Source organism: Calypte anna, chromosome 8 (assembly GCF_003957555.1).
Source record: "Calypte anna isolate BGI_N300 chromosome 8, bCalAnn1_v1.p, whole genome shotgun sequence".
Taxonomy (NCBI): Eukaryota; Metazoa; Chordata; class Aves; order Apodiformes; family Trochilidae; genus Calypte; species Calypte anna.
This window is the reverse complement of record NC_044254.1, coordinates 4,765,232-4,782,434: the sequence shown is the minus strand read 5'-3', so window position 1 is coordinate 4,782,434 and position 17,203 is coordinate 4,765,232. Positions and strand designations below refer to the sequence as shown.

General features: G+C 48.9%; 1 protein-coding gene across 1 annotated transcript in view; it reads right to left on the bottom strand.

The window, feature by feature from the left end:
- The window catches only part of TNR (tenascin R), a 30,267-nt gene extending 16,872 nt beyond the window's left edge, over positions 1-13,395 (bottom strand). The window contains exons 1-6 of the mRNA XM_030455269.1: positions 12,900-13,395; positions 10,034-10,510; positions 9,123-9,386; positions 8,281-8,396; positions 5,503-5,653; positions 2,711-2,980 (exon numbers count right to left, since the gene is read on the bottom strand). Of these exons, the coding sequence (XP_030311129.1) occupies positions 2,711-2,980; positions 5,503-5,653; positions 8,281-8,396; positions 9,123-9,386; positions 10,034-10,510; positions 12,900-13,395 (1,774 nt within the window). The remainder of the gene's footprint in view (positions 1-2,710; positions 2,981-5,502; positions 5,654-8,280; positions 8,397-9,122; positions 9,387-10,033; positions 10,511-12,899) is intronic.
- Between the last annotated feature and the right edge of the window lie 3,808 nt (positions 13,396-17,203).

Below are 17,203 nucleotides of genomic sequence, written 5' to 3'. Positions count from 1 at the left end.
GGGATGGTGCTGGACCCCAGCAGACAGGAGGAAATCACTGCTCCTTGATGGAGGGTGGATTTTTTAATGTTGCCTTTTAGAAGCAAGGCAAGGAAGGCCAACCCAGCAAATGAGTTGCAGTGAGTGTCTCATCTGAAATACATAGATGTAGAGATATAGGCAGACACAATTCACACACCACAGTTGTTACAGCATCCAATGGTAATGCACATGACAAGTGATTTAAATACCACAAAGCAGCCCTGAAATACTCACACTACCCCCTCCTTTATGGCACGGTAAATTCAACCTGTTAGCTAACTGGAGGTTAATTAAAACTTTACCAACCAGTTAGGGTGTTCAGAGAGGAGATATAAAGTAAGATAAGAGTGTTTCTGACTAGGCTTTCAGCTGCTTGGCTGCCAGTCCCTCAGGTGATGCATCTGCCATGGCTCTTGACACTGGATGGCAAGCATTGCCTTCAGTTCAGACCTCTGCTTGCTGATTTGGTGCTTTTGATCTACAGCTGTTATTAAGGGTGTGAAATACTGAGCTGTAAAGCTTTTAAGGTTGTAAAGCTGTCCTGAGGACCATGGGAGCATCCTCATGCAGCATGCTGGAGACCCATGGCATGGGAGGTTTAGGGACTAGACAGAAATGTTGGCTCTGGTGGGTGGGGGTCAGAGGGTGGTTTGATGTGTGTGTGTCTTTTAGGTTGGTCTGAATAATTTGTTCTGCCTTGCTCTGCATAAGGACAACGATGGGGTATGAGACATCTACATTCCATCATCTTAATTTGGACCTCCATCTTAAGCCTTATGTGCTTGTGGGCCTTCTTTCTCCTGGTAGATTGAATTAAACCCAGATCACTTGTGCCAGGGGATAAAAAGGTATCACTAGCAGCCCAGAAAGCCAACCATGACAAGTGCTGCGTCAAAATTGTGGCTAGCAGGTCAAGAGAGGGGATTCTCCCCCTCTGCTCCACTCTCATGAGGTCCTCCCTGCAGTGGTGTGTTCAGCTCTGGAGGCCCTAGGACAAGGAGGACATGGAGCTATTGGAGCATTTCCAGAGGTGACCACAAAGATCATCTGGATGATCTGGAGCACCTCTGCAATGGACACAGGATGAGGGACCTGCAGTTCTTCAGTCTGGAGAAGAGAAGGCTCTGAGGAGAGGGCACCTTCCAGTACTTGAAGAGGCTACAGGAAACCTGAGTAGGGACTTTTGACAAGGGCATGGAGTGACAGGATGAGGGGGAACAGTTTCAAACTGAAAGAGGGGAGACTGAGATGAGATGTTAGGAAGAAATTCTTTCCTGTGAGTGTGTGAGCCCCTGGCCCACATTGCCCAGAGAAGCTGTGGCTGCCCCATCCCTGACAGTGTTCCTGGCCAGGTTGGATGGGGAGCAACCTGATCCAGTGGGAGGTGTTCCTGCACATGCAGGGGGATTTGAACTAGATGATCCTCAAGGTCCTGTCCGCCCCTAAACACTCCATCATTCCGTGATAAATCCTAGATGTGAGAAACCCTCAATATTTCTCCAGACACCCAATCCCCATGCCCATGGCAGAACATGATGACAGCAAGACATTGGTACATGCTTCCCGGAGCCTTAAAAAGCTTCTTTGCTTTTTGCTCTCCCAGCAAAGCCTGTGATAAATCTGTGATAAATCCAGATGTGAGAAACCCTCCATTTGCCTCCAGATACACAACCCCTGTGCTCAGGGCAGGGCATGATGACAGCAAGGCATTGATACGTGCTTCTTGGAGCCTTAAAAAACCCTCCCTTTTCTCTTTGCTCTCCCAGCAAAGCCTGGGATAAATCCTGGATGTGAGAAACCCTCAATTTTTCTCCAGCCACCCAACCCCTGTGCTTGTGTCAGGACATGATGACAGCAAGCACGTGCTTGCCAGAGCATTAAAAATCCCTTTGCTTTTTGCTCTCCCAGCAAAGCCTGTGATGAATCTGTGATAGATCCTGGATGCGAGAAACCCTGAATTTTTCTCCAGACACCCAATCCCTGTGCTCATGGCAGGACATGACGACAGCAAGCATGTGCTTGCCAGAGCCTTAAAACCCCCTTTTCTCTCTGCTCTCCCAGCAAAGCCTGTGATAAATCTGTGATAAATCCTGGATGCAAGAAACCCTCCATTTGCCTCCAGATACGAAACCCCTGTGCTCGTGGCAGGACATGACAACAGAAAGGCATTGATACGTGCTTCCTGGAGCCTTAAAAAAACCCCTTTTCTCTTTGCTCTCCCAGCAAAGCCTGTCATAAATCCTGGGTGCAAGAAACCCTCAATTTTTCTCCAGCCACCCAATCCCTGTGCTCATGTCAGGACATAACGACAGCAAGCACGTGCTTGCCAGAGCATTAAAAACCCCTTTGCTTTTTGATCTCCCAGCAAAGCCTGTGATAAATCTGTGATAAATCCCAGATGCGAGAAACCCTGAATTTTTCTCCAGCCACCCAATCCCTGTGCTCATGGCAGGACATGACGACAGCAAGCACGTGCTTGCCAGAGCCTTAAAACCCCCTTTTCTCTCTGGTCTCCCAGCAAAGCCGGTGATAAATCCTGGATGTGAGCAACCCTCCATTTGCCTCCAGATACCCAACCCCTGTGCTCAGGGCAGGACATGATGACAGCAAGCCATTGGTATGGGCTTCCCGGATCCTTAAAAAAAAAACCCTTTTCCCTTTGCTCTCCCAGCAAAGCCACCTCAGGTACCTGTGGTGAAGTGGGCGAGGGCCGGCCGGCTCTCGTTGTTGCCCCGCAGGGCAGTGACGGCGAGGCGGTAGCGGGCGCCGGGGCGCAGGGCCTGCAGGGAGTACTGGCTGAGGGGGGGCTGCAGGCGGAACGTGGTCTTCCCGCCCTCCCCGTCCGCCAGCCCGTACTTCAGGAGGATGGCGTCCACCTTGGCGCGGGGCGGCGTCCACTCCACGAAGGCCACGGTGTCGGAGACGTCGCGCACCAGGATCTGCGTCGGGCCATCGATGACTGGGGAAGGAGGGAAAATGGTGGTGGGGGTGTGGTGGTGGTGGTGGGGAAAGGGGAGGCTGTTATTCTGGGGAGGGTTGGATGGGGAAAGATGGCGGCTTCAGGGATGCTTCAACCTGACCTTCAGAGTGGCCTGAATTGGCAGCTGGTGGGAAGGCAGAGGGCAAGAGGCAAGGAACTGCTGTACCAAGGTATTGAAGGGATTTGGTCCTGGAGGATACCCAGTCCCTTGTCCCGATCTCCTGACTCTTTCCTGGGGGGTTCCCAGTCCCTTGTCCCGATCTCCTGACTCTGTCCTGAACACTCTCTACTGATGCCTCTCCAGAGGTTTGGACATCAGACCCTGACTCAGCAGCTCCCCTGTCAATGCCCATTACAGCTGTCATGCAATTCATGTCCTCCAGAGATGGTTTTGGGTAACCATTCCTCTCTGGCTTTGACAGGTGGCATCTCCCAGGACAAAACATCCCTCCAACATCTAACTGTGGTCTGCCTTCTTTGTTCCTAGATAATTTCTCATACTTCAGAACGCCTTCAAAAATAATCTCCCTGTGTGCTCAGCTCTTTCAGCTGTTCACATATCGATGAGCTTCTTCCACTCAGTTTTCTGACCCTTTCAATCACTGGCAAAATTTATTAGCAATGATGTTATGTCTTTTGAAAGGCGCTGACAATGTGTTAAATAACATGAGGCTAAGGACTGGTACAGGTGTGGGATGTCTCTAGAAATGTTCTGTTTCTGTGCTGGCTCCTGGTTTGTTGTTAAGCTGAGGGATCAGCTTGTGAAGCTGTTGATGACTTAACCCTTAACAGAGGAGAAACGCAACTGCTCCTGTGAGTCTTTATAGCCTGCTGAGGGTGGGGCTATGGTTGGAGTCCACCAAACCCCTTCAAATAATAAGATTTTAACTAAACTAGGGAGCTACTAGGAGACTATTTGAAGTATTTCTGCTTTCTTTTGCAGATGTTTGGGCTCTTTCCTTCTCCTCATCCCACAGTATCCGGCCTCTAGAAATCATGGGCTCAAGCGTGGGTGATGAATGCTTTGGGTCCAGCAGGACCTAATGGCTACATGGACAGCCGGATGTGACAAACCTGGATAACACTTCTGGGCCATGGCAGCACTGATGACTGGAGCCTGCTGGGCAGCCCCTTTCATGAATTCCATGGTCACAAGACCCAGCAAACTGGGTCTTGGAATTCAGGCTGTGCTACATACAGGTAAGCTTGTATGTATTAAAAATGACTCTATAGAATAAGGATGTGCTGAATGCTACACCTCAGGGTGGGAAGTCCTGGGGGAGACATGTATGGGCAGGGGCAGGAAGGACCAGGAAGAGTTAGAGCAGATGGGTGGGGTTGGGACAGTGGTGTGAACTCTGAGAGCCAAACACCAGCAGAGAAGGGAGGACAGCTGGGAAGGAGGGGGTTTAAGTAGGAGCTGGGTGTACAGCTCAGCCAAGACCATCCAAACCCTGAATCTCCAACCACTTCAAGTTGTCCACTCACCCAGGTGGTGCTGGAAAGCAATGAGTGCCCCAGAGGAGGGCAGACACACCAGGATGGGGACACCTCCATGGGTCAGAGTACTGAGACTCCACTGCTCCCTCTGCCTTCCCTGGCCTAAGTCAGCCACTGGGTTAGAAGTGCCAGCCTCTCTTTATTTTTTTTTATTTTTTTTTTTTTTGCTAATGTCCTAGAAGAAGGTATTGGGATTTGGGATTGACCAGGACATGTCTCTGTTAAGCCACATCAAGCTGAGCATGGGGAGGTGAAGCAGGAGGAGAGGATTGGGCCAAGGAAGCTCAGACCTGCAGTGAACTGCTGCTGGTGGAGGGACTCTTCCTTCAAATTAGCAGCCCGGGGAGACCATCAACCTCCTTACAACCCTCCAGCAGCTATTTAAATGTTTCCATTTGCAACAACTTGAATGGAGATTGTAGATATCTGCCAAGGAAGGTTGCAGCAGGTCTGTCATGGGAAGCCTCAGCTCTGTCCATCACCACCTCTCCTTTGGTGAGCAGATGTGGTGGAATTTCCTCTAGCCTACGGGGTGGACCTGGGAGCTGCTGAATAAACTGGTTCAGAGAGGATGTGCTGCTGGTCCTGGCTCCCTGATTTGCCTGGCTGGTGGGAGCTAAGGGCATTTAGTGTCACAAAAGCTTGTGTTGAGTTGTAATCTGTTACATATCAGTCAATGATGCGTTTTATAGGGATGTTTCTTGAGGGTGTTCAGCCTCTGAAAGATGAGATTATTAGAGAAAAGGAATTTTATCCAGCTCTGTAATAAAAGCAGAGCTGAGCCTTTGCTCCCAACCCCATTAACCTTGCCATGGTTTCTGTGCTGGTAGCCATTTGGGAGGGAGACAAAATATCACCTGAAGAGAAGCTGTTCTTGTGATGCACCTGTAGCTTGGGCAGTTTCCTCCCTGCCCGTGCAGTGCTGGGCTGCTCTCACTGATGTGGGACCTCATCTGGGGGGACCAAGCCCTGGGTGCTGCACAGGATGGGTGCTCACTCACGGGTTGAGACACTGTCAGAGGTGGGAGGGCTCCTGGCTTGTTCCTTTAGGGCCACCACGGTGACGATGTACTCCTCCCCAGGCTTCAGCCCCGTCTGGTTGAAGGTGGTGACAGTGCTGGGGAGCTGGGCTATCACGCCGCCCTCGTTATTCTGCCAGGGAGCAGAAATAATCATTAAAGAAAGAAAGAAACAAACAAAGTGGTTTGTGGGGGGGTTGGGGAATGATACATGCAGCAGAGGTGCACCTCATCTTGCCCCCTTCCCCTGCCACCCTGTCCTTGCCTGGCCCTGTCCCACTGTGTAGATGCAGAAACCCAGGGTGATGTTACCTATGGAGGGTGAAGCAGCCATGTTCTCAGGCTGCAAAACCCTCCCCCTGTCCCTTCTTCCCCAACCCCTTTTCCATCCCCAAATTCCTGTATCTGGGTGTCAGCTGTTCTCCAAAGCCTGGACTGGACTCCTTTCCCCCCGTATTCAGGTGCTTTCTGTTGTTCACATAAAGGCAGTTCCTTACATGGAAATACAAGGTCTTTATTTTGGCATCCCCTGCTTTGTAAGTATCTTTATTAAACTCATTATACTTTGTAGTTTTGCTCTGAAAAAACTGTAAGTCTTTAAGCACCAACAAATGTCACCTTTCCTGCCAGTGTTTGGACAAAGGATCTTCTCTTGCCACTGTCTCTGCTAATAACATGCTGAACAAATCTTTGCACAAAGCTCTCAAATCATATTCATCTCTTTTTCATTAAACAGGAAATCTTCCATTTTATTCATGAATTGCCAGCTTGCCTTTCCTCATTTTTTTTTTTCTAAATCTATCTTTGCTTCATCTTCCCCCCTCACCCATCCTCCTGGCCTGGCTTTTGAAGGGGTGAGAGCATCACAGGGGCCATAGGAGGAGGATGGCTTTGTGGGGACACTGAGGACCAGCTGGACATCCTCTCACCCTCTTTCCAGAAAGGTAAAGCAAGCTCTGTTTTGCTCCAAGAGGTTATTTGTAATGCTGCTGTTTTATTTCTGTTTTGTCTTGGGTTTTTTTCTAGCTCTTGGGATTAGGTTTTGGGTTTACTTGGGGTGTGGCCATGGTTTAGCATTTGCACAAGCAAGCGTAGCTTCCAGGCAGTGAAGGAGACAGCACCCTCTGCCTTATTTTAGGAGAAAAGCTGATGATAAATACTCAAAGAGAATCTGATTTTAGAATCTGACAGGCAGGAGCACAACTGTGTCTTCACGAAGCAGGACTGTGCACTTGATGGATGGGTATGAGAACTTCAAATCCTGGTGAGCTCCATTTCTTCCCTGCCCCAAAATCCTGCATCCAGGAGCAGTCATCCTCTTTTCCTTTAAATCCCAAAAGGTTTCTGTGTGGTTTTAAGTTTTAATCTTAAAAATGGAAAGGGAAGGGAGACCAAGAGTTTGTATGTTATGGGATGGCTTGAGATGATGATCCCACTGGGAGATGAAGTTGTGGAGATGCCTTCCCTGAAAGTGTTCAAGGCCAGGTTGGATGGGGCTTGGAACAACCTCATCTAGTGGGAGATGTCCTTGCTCATGAGAGGGGGTTGGCACTAGATGATCTTTAAGGTCCCTTACAATTCAAATCATTCTGTGATGCTCTGATTTGCTGCTCTCCCAGCAATTCCTTATCCTAAAATGGATATATCCCTGTTCATCTTCTTCTGGGGGATGCTGCTGCACTTAGCCCTGAGCACCAGTGAAATGTTCAAAAGATAGCTGGGTTTTTGCCCTTAGACCAAAGTTCTTCCCTGACTTTACCTTATTGTTCCACCTTTTATATCCTTTAATATCCTTTTATTACCCTAGGGCTTACACCTGCAGTACCTGAGCTTCTATTTCCACCACAATTTGTGTGTTGATGTACCCAAAATTACACCCAGATCCTTCCAGCCTTTTTGGAAATGAGGGAATGAGTTACTTAAATCAATAAGGCCCTTGCTTCATGCTGTATAATGATGTTTTTACAGTTAAGAGCATCTAATAATTTGGGGCCAAGTTCCTCAGTTCTCTGCTGCCCAAAACTGCCTTCAGCTCCAGTGAAGGATTTATATGAGCAAAACCAGCATGACTGAGCCCTTAATCAGCATTTCTTTTACTGCTGAGGCCTGAATGCTCTTGTAAAGAGGCTCCATATACAATTGAAGCTGTACTTATGGCTAAATGGGGTAGAAATTATGAATATAGATGAAATACTTTCTGTACAATTTTTTTTTCTTGCTGCACGCAGGAAATACGTGATATTTAGGGCAACATTTTCATCCTTTCATTTTTTCTGGCACAGATTCTACCTGTTCATCACTGTGACTAAAAAATCTGTGGCAGGAATTAGCTGTGTGTGTGACTCAGGTGTGATGAAGGTTGTTGTCTGAGAGCCAGGGAATGCTCAGCAGGCTCCAGGGTGCTTTGGGTGCAGAGGGAAGGAGCAAGAAAGAGGAGAAGAAAGGGTCACAGCAAAGGAGATAGAAGGGAAAAAGAGGGGGGTGACAGCAGGAGGCAGCAAGGTTAGAAGATTTATTTATTTATATGCTCATGTCTTGATTTTATTGAGAAATTTCTTAGAGGACATGTGTGTCAAGACAGCAAAAAAGAATGGGGAAATTTGCCAAGCTGGCAAATTGAGGTTGAGATGGTTGTCTGGCATCAAGGACACAAATTGCAAACTGGGCTTGGTTTTTTTTTTGGGTAGTTAGAAGCTAATTTGGAACGTTCTTGCTCAGTGTTTTCAGGGTGTACCTGTGATGCCTTGCATGTGGCTGTACCTTAGGGATGAAGCTGATCTCCCAGCCATCAAAGGGGAAAGAGAAGGGCTCCCATTCCACTTCCACTGTTGTCTCTGTGATGGTCTTGAACTTCAGCCCTTGTGGCATGGCAAGGTCTGGAAGAGAGATACAGTGTGTTGGAGGGAGAAGGAAGAAATGCTTGGGCTGCTGGATTCAGGAGCATCCCACTGCATTTCCATGCAAAACGAGTGAGTGAGGGGACTGCAAAAGAGGTGTCTGGGTAGTTCACACTTCCCCCTTTGCCCTCTGAATCTGTAGTTTCTGAGGACTCTTTCTGGAGGTTGTCATTATATCATGACACTCCTGTTTTTGTTTTTCTCTGTTCATCTCTTGATGCAGAGCAGTGCCCCCACTTGCTGTGCTACTGCCCACATTGTGGGGATTCATCATGGTTAACCCACTGGGGAATGAGAGGAGAACCTGTGACAGAGCACAGCTCTGTTTTCTGTGTATGGAAAAAAAGAAGTAAATTACTGGCAGTGTGCTAAGTTAATGGTTGGGCTTCGTGATCTTAAAGGTCTTTCCCAACCAGAATGATTCTATGTTGCTATGATGATCTGGTGGCTTCAATCAAACACTGGAAGTTTCTTTGATTTTTAGTTATTTGGATTTTCATCCAGGCTGAGTCTGGGACACATTTCCCTGCCTTCTGTAACTCCATATTGGTATAAATGGGAATAATAATATCCCTTTTTTTTTTTTCTTTTATCTTGGAGGCTCAATTTTCTATTGCTAGCAAGTTTTTATGGAAAATGTGAGCCAGTCTGAGCATCACCTCTGGTTATTCAGGTACCAAGTGACAAGTGCAGTCAGATACTTGCTTGTTATCACTTTGGAGGTAACAGGGATGCTCAAGACGTCGCTGATGATTGCGTAGATGCTGATGTTGTAGGCAACCCCTGGCTCCAGCTCCATGATGGTGATGCTGCTCCAGTCCCCAGGCACCCGCTGCTGGAGCTGGGTGCCCCCTGGCTCCACGGGCTGGTATGACACAAGGTACTCGGTGGCTGTCCCAGGGCTGTCCCACGTCAGCTCGATGGAGCTGTCACTGATCCCTGTCACCCGCAGGTTTGCAGGAGGAGCCACTGTTGGGAAGGGCAGAGGTAAGAATCACAGAAGGAATCACAGGTTGGAAGAAACCCACCCAAGATCATCCAGTCCAACCTTTGACTAACACCACAGTCAACTGCTAAACCATGTCCTTAAGGACCAGGTCCAAATGCCTTTTAAATGCTTCCAGGGATGGTGACTCCACCACTGTCCTGGGCAGACTATTCCATTGCCTGACAACAATGGAGAGAGGATAAGGAGAGAGTCAAGGTGTGTGTGTGGCTTATCCTCCCACCTGGCCGTGGGAAGGGGCGTGGGGGATTGCTGGTGGGACACGGGCATGGGCTGGGGGTGATGTATGATCTGCACTTGTAGTAAATGCCATGGCAACTCTCAGGAGAGCCTGGCTGTAGCTGCTGCTGCCCCAGAGGTTTATCACCCATGCTGGGACAAACCTCACGGGCTTTTTGCTGATCTCCCAAACTTTTGCCTGTGGCACCTCTGAGGAGAGGGGACAACAGGGGGGCAGTCCGAGCACAAGCCTAAGCAGGTTCAGCGTTGACATGCGTGCCAGGCATCGGTCTCTCCCAGGATTTATGGTGCTCCTACAGGGCTCTGGGCACCTTGCAGCCCTTACTCATCCATTTAGGATCTGTCTCTCCCCATGCATGCCCCCCACTACCTGCCGAGCAGTCCTGCCCTTCGTAGCCTTCCTCGCAGACGCAGAGGCCGTCCCGGCAGACCCCGTGGCCGCTGCAGGCGTTGGGGCAGTGTAACCATCCACAGTCCTCCCCGGCGTAGCCCTCCTGGCAGATGCAGGTGCCATTGAGGCACTGGCCTTTCCCCAAGCAATCATTAGGGCACCTCAGCTGGGAGCAATCCTCCCCAGCAAACCCCTCCTCGCAGATGCACTCCCCATCCACGCAGAGTCCGTGGGAGCCGCAGCCAGCGGGGCAGCGGAGCTGGGAGCAGTCGTCCCCCCCGTAGTCATTGTCACAGATGCACTGTCCCTCCAAGCAGACACCCCGGCTGGAGCAGCCCTGAGGGCAGCTGGGCTCGGAGCAGTTGCTGCCCTCCCAGCCCTTGGTGCAGACACAGCTGCAGGATTCCAGGCTGAAGTTCCCGTGGCCGCTGCACTGCGGGGTGAAATCCAGCTGTCCTGCAAGGATGGGGGACCCGGGGTCAGAGCCTGATGGGGGGGGTGGAAAAAGGGCAGTGCTGGCCCCCAGCTCATCCCATGGATGTGCTGTGAGGCACGTAGGCCATGGTTCTGCAGGGACCACCCATGGCATGGTGATATTAGGAGAGACTTCTTCACTGAAAGGGTCATCAAACACTGGGGCAGAACTGGTGATATTAGGAGAGATTTTGTCACTGAAAGGGTCATCAAACAGTGGAACAGGCTGCCCAGGGAAGTGGTTGAGTCACCATCCCTGCAAGTGTTTAAAAGCCATGCAGATGTGGTGCTGGGAGACATTGGTTTAGCACTGAAATTGCTAGGGTTAGGTTAATGATTGGACTTGAGGATCTTAAAGGTCTTTTCCAGCTAAAATTATTCTATGATATATGCTTGTGGTGGGTCCTGGATGGGTTCCCAGGTTTGTCTGCCCCCTCAGCAGTGCTGACCTCCATGGCTAAAGGTTCCATCAGCCTTATTGGAGTGCAGGTGCTCCCTTTTGTTTCCCTTCAGCTCAGCACTAAGCCACAGGCAACCTCCCTGGATGTCTTACTGGGAAAAGCCTTCCCTGATCAAGTGCTCTGCACAGCCATGAATGGGCTTGGAAGCATGCTTGGGGACAGCAGCTTTCCTGGAGGAAATGCCTCAGGTGGAGGGTTAGGGATCCTGATTGCCTTTGCAGAGCAGTGAACTGGGAGCAGCTCTGGTAAAAATAAGTTAAATTACTCCAGATTTAGCTCATCATGAATTTGTGCTTGGAGTGGAGTCTCCTCCGAGCAATGAATGTTTCATGAAACCATCTGCCTATGCTGCAAGTAACCCAAATAGGCCCATCAGAGTTTCAAATGAATTCCTTTAAAACAGGCTTTTCCCACTGCAGTCCCCCCTTGCTTTGTGCATGATGCTGGGAGGCACCTCTGGGTGTTTTCTGGTTTGTCTTTTTCTAACACCGCTGACAGCTGTTGCATGGGGTGCATGGGGAGGGGGGATGTAGGATGAGCCCGTGGCTGGAAATACTCTGAAATCCTCCAACCCACACTCCCCAGCTCATCTTTCTGCTGGTTTCTCCCTTCCTGACCCATACACCCAAGATCTATCTCTGTTGCCCTGAGTCATTTCATTTGAGTACATCCTCAGCATCACCTGAAAAATCAGACTCGGACAAAGAGTCTGACTAGACAAAGGCAGCAGGCACTGTGGGAAAAAGGGTTGCTGGGTTGCTTTGAATGTTTTTTCCTTGTTGTTGTTCTTGACCTGCAAACCAGAGTCCCCCTTCCTTCAGGACAGCCCCTCTGACTGACCTCCACAAAGCATAAGGTAAGCCATGGTTGTGTTGGCTCCTGGGCTATCAAAATGCAGCCTCTGGCTCAAAACTTTCCCAGCCCATCTCATTCCACACAACTGGGTGTTTCTTCCCTGGCTCTGAGGAATAGACATGGTGAAGAGAGAAGCTGTCTTTGGTGGGGTAACCCTAAAAAGGGTTCTTGGAGATTCACAAACCATATGTGCTGTTATTCTGATGAATCATGGAATTGTTTTGGTTGAAAATGACATTTAGCATCATCAAGTCTAACCATTAACACAGCACTGCCAAGGCCACCGCCACACCTACCCAGTTTTGAAATCTGTCCAAGGATAGTGATTTTACCACTGCCCTTTTCCAGAGCCTGACAACCCTTTGGGTGAAGGAACATTTTCCTAATATCCAATCTGAACCTTCCCTGATACACCTTAAGGCCATTTCCTTGTGTTCCATCACTTCTTACTTGGGAGAAGAGACCACCCCTCTCTTACTCCAACCTCCTTTCAGGTAGAGGGTGAGAGGGTGTAGAGGGTGAGAGGGTCTCCCCTTTGCCTCCTTTTCTCCTGGAGTTTCCTGCTGATGATTCCGTGCCTTTGTTACAGGTTTTGTTTCCATCTTTCATGTACAGAAACATGGAAGTTTCTGCAACAGAACTTATTTTTTTTTTTAAACCCTGGCTTCTCCCGTTCATCCACTCCTATGGAAAAGATTAAAGGGTTTATTGCTGGCACTCTTGGTGCTGCCTTCAGCCCAGGGACAGCTCAGGAGAGCGGCAGGTACACCTCTCACAAGCAGTGAGAGCATCATTTGGGGTGTGGGGCTGGGGGATGATCCTGTTCACCTCTCACCTGTGGTGACTTTATCTGTAACTGGGATTTAGCTCTGAGGCTCAAGAAACCAAATCCTTCCCTACCCTGGGGGACCTAAACCAGGCTTTTCCCTAAAGCCCCATCCACACCATGGTTGAACATATGTTCTCCTTTATCACTTATTTATTTGTGTTTATTCCTCCTGCCTTTTCCTTAAGCCCTCAGTCCCCAGGAAGAGCTAGCAGGATGGTATTACTACCTGTGGCTGCATTTTCTTGGCAGCAATTGGAGCTGCATTGGTCCCGGAGCAAGGAGACTTCCCTTTCCAGCATCTCAATCCTGCTGAGCAGCTCCTGCAGGGATGGCAGGGAGGTGGAGCACTTGCAGGCCTGCTTGGGGAGGTTTATCCTGTGGGTGAAGGTGACCTGGCTCTCCCCGTTGGAAGTTTGCTCCTCGTACTCCGCCAGCCGCTCCTCTTCTGGGCTCACCTCCTCGGATGAAGGCTTGAACATGGATGAGCAGCAGCTCTCCAGGGGGATGTTGATGTTGTAGATGTGGTGGAAGACCATGGGCTGCTCTTTGACGGGTGGGCTGCAGTTGGTGAGTCCACCCTCCTCATCCACAGCCAGCCTCTTGCCCGGCTCTGTCGTCACCTCCAGATGGCACTCAAAAGGTTTGAGGACAGTACCCAGCAGGAGCAAATTGAAGCTGATGAGCACGTTCCTCAGGACCATGTTTTCACTGTCAGTCCCCATTTTCTTAGGCGAGGGAAGAGCCTTCTAAGCCAGCCTTGGTCAGCCAAGCACGGGAAGGACCTGGGAACACAAGTGAAAAAGAAGAAGGTGTTAGGCCTGAAGCTGTGCTCAGCATTGAGAGGCAAGTCCTTCTGCACAAAGTCATCCACAGGGATGGGACTTGACCCAGACACAGTCCTGACGCCTTTGCTGGACCCTAAATCAACCCTGATTGGAGCCCAGAGCTGATGGGGAGACCCTGCCATAGCTTTTGAACTGCAACGAAGGCAGATTCATGTAGCTTTTCTGGTTTTTTTAAAGGAAACAGTTCAAGTAGAACTAAAAAAGCCCTGAATACTTCTGTTTTCAGCAGAAACACCCTGACTGGGCTCTGCTTTCAGTGCCATATCAGTGTGGCAGGAGGAGTCCAAATGAACCAAAGCTGAGGAGGCTGGATAAGAGGAGGCTCAGGGGAGACCTCATCACTCTCTACAACTCTCTGAAAGGAGGTTGGAGCCAGGGGGGGCGTCGGGCTCTGCTCCCAGGCAGATATCAGTAAGACAAGAGGGCATGGGCTTAAACTCTGCCAGGGGAGGTTTAGGTTGGATATTAGGAAGAAATTCTTTAGAGAGAGGGTGCTCAGGCATTGGAATGGGCTGCCTAGGGAGGGGGTGGATTCTCCATCCCTGGAGGTTTTTAGGATGAGACTGATGTGGCACTCAGTGCCATGGGCTGGTAAGGTGGTAGTGGATCAAGGGTTGGACTTGCTGATCTCAGAGCTCCTTTCCAACCTGACTGATTCTGTGGTTAACACATGGGCGACAGTGACATGTGGATGAGGGAGCTGGAGATGGGTTGGTGAATAAAACAGGGGAAGAAGATGTACAATGGAGATTGCTCTGTCCTGGTGGCCAGCAGGTTGGGTAGTTAACAACTCTGTAACCCCTAGACAGAAAGTAATTTGTTTGCTGGTAGAACCTGCCAGGCTCATTGATCTGAATCTCTCTTTCAGTGTATTTGTCATGGTAGGTGCTGGTGGGATGCTGCCCAGCTCTCATTTCTGAGTAGCAAGTCATGGCATCCTCCTCCAGCCCCACTCAAAACAGTGGCCTTGGGCAGGGGTGCTAAGGGAGATTATTATTCTTATTAATAAATATTATTATAAACAGGATCCTGGAATGAAAAAAAGTATTCCTGCCTTGACTGGGATATGGGCTGAGCTTATTGCCACCTCTTTGCTGGGAAGCAGTGAAACATCAGCCTGTCCCTGACTCAAACCAGGCTGAATCTATGGGGTACTGCAGAGCAGGGGGCTGCCCCTTGGTGTTTCCAGCCCATTTGAGCCATAAATCCTTCTTCATTCTGGAGCTCAGAAGCCCTGCCAAACCTGTGGATGTGTTCCCAGGGTTTGGCATCTCCCTTTCCCTGCTCTGTCTCCTGCTCCTCCTGCCCATGATTTGCTTTTTCTGAAGGATCTCATCCCTCTGAGCTCAGGCAGAATGGGTTAACACAGTGATTTCTTTGGCAGCACTGTCTGCATTGGCTGACACCTCGAGGTTTGTTGACTGGGGATGAGAAGCTGCATTAACAGTTCCTGGTTCCTCATCCTCCTTCTTTCCCAGAGCTTCCCAGCCCAGTTAACACTGGCCACAAGCAGAACCAGAACCAGTAGAAATCATCGTCTGGGTGAGCAGTTTCAGGACTAAGTTTTCTTTTTGCTTCTCCTTGTACAAGGAAAAATGAGCAGATTTCTGTGGCTGTTTCATACATCAGATTAGCTGTCTGAGGGCAAATTTATCCAGGGTGCTTTATAGTTTTTTTTTGTTTTTTTTTTTTCCTTTCTTTCTCCTTTGCTGCCACCAACTTCAGATAAAAGGTTAGATATAGGCATGAAATTCTTCACTATGAGGGTGGTGAGACAGGGTGCCCAGGGAGATTCTGGCTGCCTCATCACTGGCAGTGTTCAGGGCTTGGAGCAACCTGGTCTGGTTGAAGGTGTCTGTGCCTATGCAGGGTGGGTGGAACTGGACATGATTTAAGTTATCCAACTCAAACCAGTCTGTTAATCTTTGAAAACTCCAAGCTTGTTGTTGCTCCTGCTGGCTTAGGTCCTGCCCTGTCCCCAGGGCTTGCCTTGAAAAACCTCCTGGCTGGGGCAGCAAAGGCAGCTTTGTGCCTGGGGGTTTTCCTGGCATCCAACAGTGATGTCTTCTCCTTCATTTTCCACCAGGCTGGGGCAATGCTTTTCCATCTGCTCCCACTTGGGACTGGGCAGTTTATCTCCAGCTGCCTCTGGCATGACACAAGCTGCTGTGTTATTTTACCTGAGCTGGTTTCTTTGCTATGCTTTGTTGTTTCTTGGGTTGGTTTTTTGTGGTTTTTTGTGTTTTTTTTTTTTTTAATATTATTTATTTTTATTTTTTTATTTCCCCTCACTACAGTCCCCCAGGAACACGAGTATTTGAATTAAAGTTCAAATTAAAGAGTTATTAAAGTTAATTATGAAGTTTGGCAGGCACTGAGCTCTTGGCTCCGAAGTGTTTTGACCTTGGGGAGCTGTGAAAGAATCAATCTGCTGCAATATCTGTGTGGTGCTCAATAAAAACCCCACAATAAAAAGCTGAGAAAAATACTGGAGTTCTTTTGCTGAACATGTACCACAGCAAAGTGCTCTCTTTTCCTTCCAAACAGCCTTGCTCCATCCAGAACTTGTGACTTGTGGGCCAGCAAAAGAAGAAATAGTAAAACCCAATCAAATCCACAGTGCAACCACCCTAATTATATCCTTTTTTGGGGCTATTTTTACATTTTGCTGATGGGCTGTGTTTCTGTGATTGCTGGGAATGCAGAAAGGAACCTGCTGGTGGTGATGCTTGGGGTATCTGGGATGAGGACACCCTTAAGAGTGTGGCAGGGATTTCTGGGGGGCAGCATCACCCTGAAATGCAGTGCTGGGTCCTCCCTGCACCCTCTTTTTTAGGGTTGTAGCAAATGCAAATTGTGCCCTGAGGGCTGCAGCTATGGGAGGGGGGGTCATAGGGATGTCACTGTGCATGACAGGGGTGATGCCAGCAGTTAATATTTGGATAACTTAATATTTGAATGCTCCAACAAGTTTTTTAATTTTTGGTGCCAATTTCATGGAATTGCTTTCATTTAAAAAAACCCAAAACTCCAGTGCTGCCTGGAAAGATGCTTGAAAAATTAAAACATTTCTTTCTCCAGACAGATATTGTGTATTTAAATGGGGTTTTTTTGTTTGTTTTGGATTTTTTAATTGCTAAATCTGTGAAGTGAACGCTTTGTTCTGGTTGAGAAACTCTTAAATCTACCCAGAGCACATAGATGTATATGTGCATATATTCATATTTATGTGCATTTATTGCATTCTCATTTCCATATAAAACCACAAGCCCTGCTTTTTGGTACAGATGGCAAACTGGAGAAACCAGATTTATCTGCAGTTTGGGACCAGGACATATCCTTAATGCTCACCAACAAACCATCAAGAAACTGAGCTGGCTGCATGGTGCCTTACAGCAGGAGCAGGCAAGTATTAGCTGATGGCCACTGGCCCCCAAGTGTTTTGGGGACTGGCTGATTGGAGCTGTGATGTGTTCCTGGCCAGAGCTCAGCTGGCAGGAGCTGGGCTGCTGTGATGGATTTGCTCCTGGTTGTTGCTAATGATGGGGGTGAGCTCAGTGCACGGTGGAGCGTGAAGCAGGCAGAAAGCCTCTGAGTATATTATTTGGGATTTTATGTCAAAAAGTGTGTTGGAGCTTTCCCATAAGCCAAAAAAACCCCCAGAACTCCATCTGGATGGTTTTCA